We start from the raw sequence: 12,707 nt of genomic DNA on the forward strand, positions 1-12,707 counted from the left end.
GACATTCTACCATGTCCAACAATCCAGCCCACATCCAGAGAGGATGSCCACACATCATGTGTGTGTGTCTTCTCACCTGTCCACTGCCTTGGACAAGAGCAGGACRGCTCTGCTCCCTTCTCACCCACTTGGGTAGAACTTGCTGCCCCACACCTAGTTGTCCAGTTTTGGACTGGTGCAGCCTGGAACCAAAAAAGCAGTGAATTTGCCTTTCCACACAGAGTCACCAAAAGGCTTATAGACCAGTGAAATTTTTTGAGGTTTTAGTGGCATATTGAGCTTTTGAACCTATCCTGGAAGAGCCATTTTCACTTGAAAAGCAGGTAAGTAGAGCCAGAAGAGGTTTTCTGAGCATCACTTGCAATGTTAGGAGAATAAGTGAGATTTGGATTTCTTGGCTTTTGCTAGCTTGGGATTCACCCTATCTAAAAATAGCTCTTAATACTGGATTTTTCACTACTTCAGAAAAGGGTTCGAAAAGTAACACCACAAAGTGTGTCTCATTTAAGACACTTCAGCCTATAGGTTCATTGACTGCCTAGTTAGGATTTGGTTTGGACAATTATTAGAATTTAAAAACATCTTACATATTAAGTGGAAGATATCAAATGAGGAGGAAGTTGTAATTTATAGGTCTCAATCCTGGAAAACATTTATGCACACACTTTCTGCTTGCATAAATTACCTTATTAAATGCAACAGACTAATGCATAAACTCAATCCCAGCTGAGACATTTATAGTAAGAGAACATGTGAAAATTTCTACAGAACCAAAAAGACATGATTACACTTTGTTTTTTCTGATCCCTCATCCTTTCTTCCTCCCTCCCTTCCTCGTGCACAGAGTTAAGGACTTAAGGAACTCATTCTAACATCTTTTCAGTAGTTTCAGTTTGGTATCATTTCACTGACTTGAGAGAACTATTTCTCATTTGGTAAAGATGAAAGCAGTTTCAGATACTTACTGCTGATCAGTCACACTCTGAAACCTAAAAGCATTAAAGTGGATAAAAGATTTTTCCACCCAAAATTTCAATGTGATTTTTTTTTCTGTCCTGAAAAGCAGATGGTTTTCTCATGCAAATGTTAACAGCAGACAACACAGAGTTAAATAAGGGACTGCTATATCATAAGATTATATATCCTTTCTGCTGCTATATCACAGGATTGTATCCACTTTCTTGTGACCCTAATTCATTCCTATTCATTTATTGACCAGGGGTTAGCTATTTAACAGAATCAAAACTTAAAACTGACAGATGAAAAATCCTTACCAGTCATCATTCACTACTGCTTTTGCTTCAAGTGAAACCTGTGCTGGCCTGATTTACAACCTCCAAAACAGGACTCACAAATTGCTCAGTGGAGAAGTAGTAACTTCCAGCTATTAATGAGTAGCAGTTTTTGAGACAAAACTGATTTTTTCACTGCAAACTGTCCCACTGCAGCCTCCATGGTGCTGTGCAAAGTCAAATTAGGCATGGAGCCCACTGGAATCAATGAAGAGACCACCACTGGGTCTGGAAAACTTGTGTAGTATTGATGGCATGGTATCAAGTCCCATCCAAAATGCAGGGAACAACTAGAAACTTCGGGAAATCCACAGAAGCTGGTAGAAACATCAGAAGTGACCCTCGTGAAGTGCTACAACTCATAGTAGCACCATTAGTACTAATACTAATTAGTACTAGTACTAATAAGAATTGTTTATATAGCATGTTTGTTTCAGGTGAAATAAAAAAACAGTAAAACAGTAAAAAACATGAAAACCAGTAAAACTAACATGACTGKTTTAGCTCTTTCCCTTTAAATCAATTCATCTCCTAAACTGTTAACATCAAAACTAAATGAGAATTTGCATAAGGTCATTTAGACTTTGTAGTTTCAGTCTCTCCCTCAGACTTGAGAAGATTATTGAAAGGGCTAACACAGCCCTGATCAACACACAGGTGAGTGGGTGATTCTGCACAGTGCCACCACACCTCTTCACATCAGGACTCGGAAGAAACCTTCAGCAGATCTTCCATTTTGTTCCATCTGAACCAAACCTCCATACCTGAGAAAGTACAGACAGGCAGAGTAGTAAAATGCAAAATATAGTGCTCAAAATGCCACTTTCAGGCCCTGGCTCACTGATGTGCTCTTTCTAGTTAAGACTTTTCCTGTTTCAAGTGGAAACTCTATTGCAGCTGTGGCAACTGTACGTGGCTCTTTGTCTCCGAATGGGTGGAATAATTCTTCTCCATTTTTGACTCATGAATCACAGGGGRATGACATTTCAGTTTCAGAAGTTAYCAATACACCCATAGGYTAAGTTTAAGCTTTTGGATAGTTACTTATTACACTTTACACTTTGGTGAAGGTAATCTTTAAGGTGAGAAAACAAGAGGTCTTCACTATTATTTCTTAAGATTCATAAAAGATGCCCAAAAAATTCCCTTTCCATTTTTCTTCTGTTTCATCTTCCCTCCCCTTTTTTAATATCTGAATTAAGAATGTAAAGTTTTGTCTTTCAAGAGGTTTGAGRGGTACTTCCAAAGCAATGAAGAGCTGGATTAGGAAATATCTGCATCTGTTGAATGAGTGAAGCTGATGGATCTTTCCYATGCATCCTTGCAAAGGGTTATTGGGTGTTTCAGTTAATAAAGATCAAAGAAAACAAAACAAGGATGATCACAGGAATTCATGCTGCAGTAAGCTGTGTGTGGGCAAGCCACTCCTCAAGCAAAATCCAGCAGGACTCTGTGAGATCCCAAAGGTGTTCTGCAGTAGCATGACAGCAGAACTGTTGGGCTGAATTTAACACGGAGCCCATTCTCCAACTGTCTGGCCATGCACAATCCTTCAACCACTTCATTGCCTCAGATGAATGGATGCTCAATGTCACTTTGTATGAATAATAAGGCATTGTGGCTTAATCCCAGCCAGCAACCAAGTTCCACACAGCAGCTCACTCACTCCCCCACCAAAGGGATCAGGGAGAGAATTGGAAGGGTAAAAGGTAGAAAACTCATGGGTTGATATACAGACAGGGAGATAGGAAAGCAAAAGTAGCTCACACCAGCAAAGCAACATCAGGAATTMATTCACTGCTTCCCRTGGGCAGGSAGGTGTTCAGCCATCTCCAGGAGGRYCAGGCCCCATCACARGTAACAGCTACTTGGGAAGACAAACACCATCATTCCAAACATCCCCCTTCCTCCTTCTTCTCCCCARCTCTACACGCTGAGCATGWTGYCATATGKYCTGGAATAYCCCTTTGGTCAGTTGSRGTCAGCTGTCCTGGCTGTGTCTCCTYCCAACTTCTCATGCATCCCAGGTTTCCTSAACAATGTGGCAGAATGAAGAGCAGAAAAGGCCTTGGATCTGTGCAAGCCCTGCTCAGCAATAACAAAAACATCTCTGTATTATCTACTCTGTGTTCAGCACAASCCCAAAACACAGCCCCACAYCAGAMACTGTGAAGAAAATTAACTCTACCCCTGCCAAGGCCAGCACATAAGGAAAACYGGACATTAAATCTTTAAGGGCTTGTACTAAACTATGATAACTTAYCTGATAGACCAATAAATACCATATTAATACTGACCCTCAATMGCATACTATAAACTTCCTRGCACTTTATTCTGCCCTAAATACAYTGTTTAATGCCAATAAACCAGACTAATCTATGGTATTTGGTTAGAAATTCTGAAGTCCATACTTTTGCACAGATGGAAAGTATTTCCTTTTGCATGCACRGAAAGTATTTAAGGTAGTGGTTTTAGGAAGCAAAAAATGATGCTTCACTGTATTGACTCCTTTTTTCCATCAAAAATTTACAACAACAACAGTACAGAAAACCAACAGGACATATCAGAACCAAGAGTCTCCTAGGTCATCCCATCAACAGAAACAATAGACATAATATTTTTCAAAAGAGTTGTTTTGTCCTTTTACAAGGGATATAATCACTTTGTAGCCTTTCATAATTAGTTCAAAGATAGATTCACCTTCACAAAAAAATGGATCCAGATTCACTACCTCATATATCCCACAACAAAGAACATGCAGACATTAAGTGTGCTAGAAGCACTAACCTTTTGTTTTTCCTGCCCTCCCTTCTCCAGGGAGAAAAAAAATCACAAGTAGGAGGCAATTTTCAGGAACCAAGAAATTCAACTTGAACCAAAAAACTTAAATTCAGTTCTTGGCTTTGATTCAGGTTCACTGTGTAATCTCGGACATGTCTCCAAGCTTAACTGCTAAGATTGATGGACAGCATGGACACACAAGTTGTGAAAGTCTAAGTCAAGCTATCCAGACTGGGGGACCTGTTTGTCACAGGTTTGTCACACCTGAATCAGAGACCAGATTTTTGAAAAGCCACTGGAAATACATCCTTGCAGCAAAGCCATTCCCTGGAGGGGAACCTACTTTGAGAGTGCAGGAAAAGATGCGAGAAAGGAAAGGAAAGCTGTACCCCAGCACCATCATCCTGGCACAGGACCTGAGTGGTTCCACACACTCAGCCGTGGCCACACCTGAGCACAGTTACTGGGGTCATTGGTTTGCTGTGATGGGGGAAAAGCATTTTTAGAAATTAAATTTGGGGTGAGAAGGAAAGGACCCTAACAGAGTTTCAGCAAGGTAAAACCCTTGCTTCAGTTACGATGAAGAACAAGTCTGTCTGGCATCCTTCAAAAAAAAAGTCTCAACCTGTAAGCTGCCATCTGGATGCAAGCTGACCAGGAACACACAATCCCCCTTCCTCTAAAACATGCAAGGCAATTACACGAGTCTAGATGTGACGTTTACAATTCATACCCTATTCATCAACTAGRAAACAGCTTCCTTTGGCACACAGGTAACAAGAACAAGCTGGTTCCATATCAGAGTGTCGAAGAATTTGCTTCAGGTTGGACTATGAGTGCTGAGCCTTGACGCTGACAAGATGCCTTGAGAGGAGCTTCTTTCATACCATGTGCAAATGGTGCTACTGAATATACTGAATACTTTCCAGCACTGAGCCGAGGGGCAGAGTTTGCATCCCAACATGGCCAAGTGAGGAAATTCTATTGCAGTGTCCTAGACCAAAAGCACCACAGGTGCAGAAAGTTACTAAACACAAGCAGCTGCTTCTTATAACATAAGGATACTTGAAAGGGGCAGTGAAGGAAATTGAGAAACTGTGTGTGGGTGTGAAACATGTTGCATGATCATGGAYATAGAAGAAGGAGTCCATATGAAACCCTATAAGATAGGGCTTCATATCAGCAGTAAATTTGCCGGTTCTTACATGAAACAGTTGTAGGTGATAGGAGGAAAAACAGAGATTTTTTGCCAGTACTTCCGCCTCCATAGGCTGYAACCCACAATTTTATTAGTAAAGCTACATCATCCTATACCCATAGAGGATAAGTCTCTGACTTATGGGGAAAACTTTTTGACTTTTTTTTTTTTTTAATGCAGTGTCTCCCAGAAATTGATACACTCAAGAAGTGAGTGTGCTTCAAACTCCAAACATTGGAGGCCACTGGTAGTGACAATACCACGTTCAAAACCACAACACTGYGTTGAGTTCAACTTCTGTTTGCATTTCAAAGAATCATTGACTGGTTTGGGTTGGAAGGGAGCGTAAAGATCATCCAGTTCCAACTGCCCTACCATGGGCAGAGACACCTTTCACTAGACTAGAGCCCCATCGAACCTGGCCTTGAACACTTCCAGGGATGGGGCATCCACAGCTTCTCTGGGCAACCTGTTCCAGTGCCTCACCTCAACGTCAGTAAAGAATTTCTTTACAATATATAACATAAACCCACATTCTTTCAGTTTAAAGCCATTACATCTCGTCCTATCACTACAATCCTTTGTAAAAAATACCTTCCAGCTCCCTTGTAGGCCTCCTTTAGAAACTGGAATGCTGCTCTAATGTTCACCTAGAGCCTTCTCTTTTCCAAGCTGAACAACTTCAACCCTCTCAGCCTGACTTCATAGGAGAGGTTCTCCATCCCTCTGATCATCTTTGCAGCCCTTATCTGGACTCGCTCCAACAGGTCCTTTCTTATATTGGGGGGCCCAGAACTCGATACAGTGACCAGACTGGGTGTCATGAGAGCAGGGTAAAGTGGCACAATCACCTTTGATCTCRTCACACTTCTTTTCCTGCAGCCCAGGACACTGTTGGTCTCCTGGACTGTGAAAACACATTGTCAGGTCATGGTGAGCTTCTTGCCAGCAACACTCTCAAGTCATTCTCCTCAGGGCTGTTACCAATCCATTCTCCACCCAGCCTGTATTTGTGCTTGGGATTGTCCCTACCCAGGGGCAGGATCTTGCACTCAGCCTTGAGCTTCATGAGGTTCACACAGCCCCATCTCCCAAGCTTCTCAAGTCAGGGTCCCTCTGGATGGCATCCCTTCCTTCCAGCATGTCTGAGTAACACCTCTTGTCACTTGAGATCTTGTGGAAATTAATGCTTTGCTCCTATTTGTTCCTGTTCCTATGTGACATTATTTCAGCTCAGAGACTAGCAACACAGTGTGATGCATGCTTACACAGTTATGTTTAAATATTTTTATCTATAAAAGTAAACTAAAGCCGAAGTGAAAATGACTGATACAGATCTTTCCTTTGTATTGCTGCCATTAACACYGCAAGTTGTTTCTTAAACATTAGCCAAAAAATTTAGACTACTTTGGGAACTAGTCAAACCTGTGCTCCTGGCTTTCCAGTAAAAATTGTCACGCGTTAAGAGACTCACATCTTCTCAGATCCTCCTGCCACCTCTTTTCCATCATTATCCCAGATTAATGCCTGTACATCCTTTGTTCTGCAACGGCCTTTGCTGACAGTTCTGCAAAAAAGTATTTTGCTGTACCGCACATTGAGAAATGCATGCCAACAACCATCCTTCTCATTTTAAGTTACCACAGAGGAGCCAGATCATGCTGCTTTCTCTGGGTCGTTTGTGCAATGTCAGGTAAGGCAGGATGTGACTCAGCTGTGAGTCCGCTCAGAAGTAGGACTCTGAAATCCTCTGGCTGCAGTTTACTTTGGGAATTCTTGGGACTGACAGAAAAAGGAAAGTGAACCAAGAGAAATGTAATGATAGATGGTCTAAACCTTGGGCTTCTACAATGACTCCATGTATCCCTTCCTCAGAAGGCGTTGATCCCATAGTCCTCTGGGACTCCCAGAGGATAGGGATAGGAAATAGGGAAACTGATTTTCCCTCCATTTCTATTCCCTTCTTTTCCCAGCTCCACAGAAGTAATCCCCCTTTCCTCCAGCTCGAGGCTGTTTAGAATTAGAAAGCAACTGTTCTGTCAGCAGCACCTAGRACAACTCTTCCCAGATGGAAGATCGCATCTCCTCTTTCCCTTCCAATGAGGGCAGCTTACAAACCACCTTCTCATGAGCCAGACCTCAGCTTCCATCTTTGCTTTGAGACAAACCCTCATTATAATTTGCCTAAGGATGTCCTGTGCTCTGAAAGAAGGCTTGAGGATATCTTCCAAACAACCCAGAGAAGCTTGCTTGGAGTTCCTAATCTGAGAGATACACACACAAGCATACATTAAAGTTCTGACCAAGGCCATTTGAATGTTTAATGTAACATCATAAGATACATTCCTTTAGCCTAGAAAGCCACTTTTTCCTATTAGTTGAATGATGTCACAGCCTCTCTTACACAGTGTGGAAAAGGTGCATGAATTTCATAGCACTAAATTTCATAGCATTGAACTGATTCTAGCATGACTTGCATATGGATGCCAGATACAGCCACCTTTTAATCCTCTGCCATTCAKGGAAACAAAGAGCACATGCCTTTATCAATTCCATTAATCCAAACTAACCTTTCCATGGAATACTTCATATTAAGAGACATTTATACCCAAAATAAGCAAAGTGATACATCTTTATTCCATACATTGTTWAATCTCACTGGCTCTCTCCCACTAYGTTTTCTTAGACTGGTATGATTCACAAATGGCCCTGCAAACACAGCTCTCCCATACAGATCTACGTGCACAAGTGGACCCCACACAAGGTGCAACAGATCCAAATAAGGGACAGAATGATCAGAAATAAGAAAAAATATTTGAAAAGTCAGAAGCATAAAATAGCCTTTTAGGAACGTTCCCACAATTTTGCCAGGTAAACATGTCTGATATAAGCATTTCAGTCATGCACAGATAGATGACACATTTGTGTGTGGGCAGAGGATGAAATTGGGTGTGGCCTGCATACCTCTGCAATAGGTACAGTGATAGGTCTAACTCAGCACCAGAGGCCCTGAGTCATCTGTTCAGAGCTTAGAGTTCCTCATCATTCCCCTTATCACATAGAAAAATCCTRGCTGGATTGCCTGAAAATTTATCCTTGCTGGCTGGGGCCCAATCTGAGAGAAAGGCTAACTTCATAGCAGAATTTAGACATACTTGGAAACCCTCTCCAAAGTCCACTGATTCACGTAGAAAGAGATTGTATACCCTCAGAATCACACCAAGCACCCAGAACAGTTATTTTCCTTCTCTCATCCTCCTATAGAATAAACAGAGGTRAAAATAAACAGATTTGTAATAATCTTAAGGGACACTTGAAGGGTTGAACTCAGAGGCAACTGAAAAATCCAAGCACCTAACCCAATGTATGGAAGTGTGCACAAAGAAAACAATATATAATTTTGGGCAACAATCAGTATGATCACCATAGATGCTGACAGTGAATAAAAATCTCTATATTGTGAAATCATGAGCAGCATCAGTTTCACATTTTCTTTTGCCTGCCTTTGCCTGCATTTTCTGTGCCTACCAACACAGATTGGTAAATTAGCTACATGCCAACAAACCCAGTGGCATGATGGCAGAGAATACTCCCTTATTCTCAAAGCAAAAACAAAATYACAGCCAATCTTAACAGCCTAAGCCAAAGAACACCTCAGAAAATCTTATGAAGGCATGACAATGTCACAGAACAATACCACGAGCAAGATAGCTGCTGTGGCTCTACTTCTTGTACCATTTTGTAAGACTACAGAATAAATCTGGTATATATAAATATTCCTGCTGTAGGCAGGACAAAAAAAAATATACTKTTTCTGCATAATTTGCAGAAGCAGGTCTCGACTACTTCATGCATGCTGTCAAATGAGAGGCATTATGGGAGAGGTATTATATATAGCAGAGGAATTCTATTACCCACACCACTAACAAGAGAGAGGGGGAAATGGTGGTGTTTGTTAAAATAGGTATTGTTCCCAATTCTCCCCCAGCAGATAAAACATGCACATGCTGTGGCAAGAGAATATTATAGGGGATGAGCAACCAGAGGAGTGGCTAATTAGCCCCTCTAGTTGAGGAACAACTGATTGAATCTATCAAATTCAGGGTTATAGGCTGGAGGTCAAGCCCATCTTTATGCTCAGTCCTCCTGCTTTTGCTGTCACTCAGGAGTGGCTTCTGCATCAGTAAAATTTTTCAGATCAGATCCACTAGATAATGTTGGTATCCAACTTCTCTCTTAATATCTGACTTTGTAGCAATCTTAATTGGTAATCAGTTCTCAGAGAATGGTTTGTCTGTGGAAGAAAGTTTCTRTTACAGCTTAGAGAACTTATCTCCTTCCTGCCTAATGCAGGATTTCTTTTTGCTGAAACAGCTGGAGACCACCACCATGGGAGACAGGGAACTGAACCGGATGAGCTCTGAATGTAACGTGATCACAGTTTCTGTTCTCTCAAAAAAGCATGATCAAATGATTAATGATGAGACTGAGCCATAACTGAGACACAGGCTGATCCCAGAAAGTGAGTCAAACCCGAAAGTTCACCAGCACAGATTTTCATATCGACCAATATTTTCATATTGGTCAGACTGCTCCTAAAACAGAAGTCAAGRTGAATGACTAAAATCTGAGTAGACAAGATCCTGCAGCAAACATCAGATATGATCAGTTAGAAATRCAGTTTGTTACGGAAATCAGCCAGCTCCCTACATGTCCCAACAACGGTACCCCCAAAAACGCAAACCCCAGCTGCATGTAAACAGGCAGCTCAGTTCTTCACATACACCCTGGCAGCCTCTCATTAGCATGAAGCCTACATGTGTTATCATGGTTTGTAGAGGCCTGACAACAGAAGCCCAAGCAATGTTATCTCAAGGATTCCTTGTGCCCCCCAGGCGCTCTCTGTGCCCTCCGCTGTCTTTGCGCAGCAGTTGGACCATGAGCTGACTGCAAAGGGAGCCTTTTGTTCTGTGTGCAGAAAACGTGTGAGTGACGACAGCAGCAGGAATAATAAATACAAATGCTATTACGCACACATGCAAACAGCCCTGCGGAAAATTCAGCCATAGGGTGAATACCAAAATTTTTACTTGTCACTTAGCTATTTATAAAGTCAAAGAGACTTAGAAATAGCAAAAAATATTTATCCTTGCCAAAAATGTCTCCCAGAGTGGACAGCCCCAGGGGCTGAGATCCGAGCTCTGCTCCAAACAGCAATGGTACCTTCCCAGCGGGGAATTCCCAAAACAGGAAAGATACCCCAGRGCTGACACAAAGCCAGGAGATTTGGCTCCCACGCCAGACTTCCTCCAGCTGTCAAGACAAGTGTGTCATGGTTAAAAAACTTGCTGTGCTCTGGCTATTTCCTGCTGGAGCTGTGGCAAGCTGGGCAGAGAAAAGAGGAGCTCAAGGGCTCTGTTGAGCATCCCTGGCCCAAGATCAGAAACATGCACCCAGCCCCATCCTCTCCAGTGGTATCCAGAACTGAATTCATTGCAGAMAAGATCTTTTGCCAGTCCCTATAAGCCTTCTACCACCCTTTTTGTAGTAATGCTTATACGGCATTACTCAAGAGTTCCTCTGCCAGATGCACTCCTCCTTGCCACCACTCCCTTCAGAGCCATACCTGTGAATTATCTTTTGCTTCCAAGGTACAAAAAACATCCTTATGGGGTCAGCACCCTGCTGGAGATTATAAGTGTGCAAACTGAAGCTTTAAACAAGTCCATGCCTCACGGAGGTTGTATTTGCAAGGACTGGGGTAAGCCCTCAGGAGGGGTGATTTTAACTGGTGATATAAGAGTGGGCACAGAGAGATCTGCAAATTCTCCCAGGCCAGGACAGACTCAAGCTTTAAAAGTCCCATGTGGTTGAGCAATGACTCATGCTGATCCCTACCTTGCCTGTCAACACTCACCACTGCTTTACATCCACACCACTGCTAGAGCACAACTGAAGACYACAAAAAGGCATGGAAGTGAACAATGTTAATTTAGAACACACCACAGCTCACTCAGCTCCTGTGCAAAACAGAAAATCTTGAGGTTGTGGATATTTTATGACTTCTGAAAATAAACAGAATTCAAGTCATTTTTTACACCACCCGCAAAAGAATAATTGGGGGAGCACAACCTAAATGCTAGCAGGCTCTTAAAAACCTGCATTGGGTTCTTTGCCACCCAAGCCTACCCGAAGGAGTTCATGCAAATATATGCACGGGAAGCAGTGCTTAGATGCACATCTCYACCCGTGTGTATAAATATTCAGTGCTCCTCTACTGTGGCATCCTTTTAAATACAGCATCACTTTAAAATCCTTCATGAGTTGAGACACAGACCCAGCCTTACCTTCCTACTTCCCAGCTTCTCTTCACCTTTTGAAACCGAATCCCCCTTGCTGTCTCTATGGTGACAGTGACGTCCACATCCCGCTGATGAGATGGCTGCTGGCACGCACATCAGGTGCCAGAGCAAATCCTCCAGCAATAGAAACCTCTCCAGCTTCTCCCTGGGATGTGATGCTCATCTACAGAACRCAGCTGGACAAACAACCTGGTAAAGAAAACAGTGTTAAGCCACCATCCTATGCCTAAAAGAGTGGGAAACCAGATCTAAGTATGGGGTCTAAAACAATTTTTKATTTTTCTCCTCGATAATAATTACTGCTACTTGGGAAATAAACGTGATAGCACTGCTATCAAAGAGTGTATCTGGATAACCTACACAGAATGAACTAATTAAAGGTAATTTCTCCCAGAGGGTTTGACAGCGAGAAGATATTTGCGTCATGAAGCAGAAGTAGCTGATAAGCAGCATGATGAAAACCTCCTGCAATGTCCATCCACCTGGTACATGGAACCAGCAGTGACAGAAGGATGTTTCTTGGCACATGGTTAGTGGAGAGAGGAGCAAGAGGGGAGATCGTTATCAAGTGCTAATTGAGGAGCAGCAGGTGGGACCTGCAAAGGTGTGCCTTTCAGGCAACCACAGAAGGTGGCTCCAGTGACTTTCTCTCCTTAGGAAAGACACACTGAGTCACTGGGATTACAAAACACCAGCTGTTATATGCAGCCCTTGTATTTTATGSTGTATATACCTGGTTGTTGAAACATGTTCCCTTTGTAACACGCTGTCCTGTGGCAGCCTACAGGCACAGAGGAGGATGTTCTGYCCCTACCAGCTCTTTCCTTCTGACTATCCAGGTGGGGAGGATGTGCCAGGGAAACAGCTTTGGCTTTATGCCACGTCCTCTACCAGCACCAGCTGATACTGCACATCCTGTAGATGTCCTAGATTAATTTTMTATTTCACTGACATTTTGCAAATTTGCAGCTAAAATTGTCTGTCACTGCTCTGTGTCACTGCAACCCTGCTCTCCCRTGCAGGGAGGAGATAAAGGTGTGGAAACAGGTCTTCCTCTGAACATTTTAACTGTGC

At 42.5% G+C, this 12,707-nt stretch overlaps 1 protein-coding gene across 1 annotated transcript in view; it reads right to left on the reverse strand.

The window, feature by feature from the left end:
* Positions 1 to 11,789, reverse strand: part of LOC130576083 (uncharacterized) — a 136,683-nt gene extending 124,894 nt beyond the window's left edge. The window contains exon 1 of the mRNA XM_057370469.1: positions 11,619 to 11,789. Coding sequence (XP_057226452.1) covers positions 11,619 to 11,729 — 111 coding nt within the window. The 5' untranslated portion in view covers positions 11,730 to 11,789. The remainder of the gene's footprint in view (positions 1 to 11,618) is intronic.
* Between the last annotated feature and the right edge of the window lie 918 nt (positions 11,790 to 12,707).

The sequence above is a fragment of the Malurus melanocephalus genome, unplaced genomic scaffold, assembly GCF_030028575.1.
Source record: "Malurus melanocephalus ecotype Western Australia unplaced genomic scaffold, MMel_1.1 scaffold_126, whole genome shotgun sequence".
NCBI lineage: Eukaryota > Metazoa > Chordata > Aves > Passeriformes > Maluridae > Malurus > Malurus melanocephalus.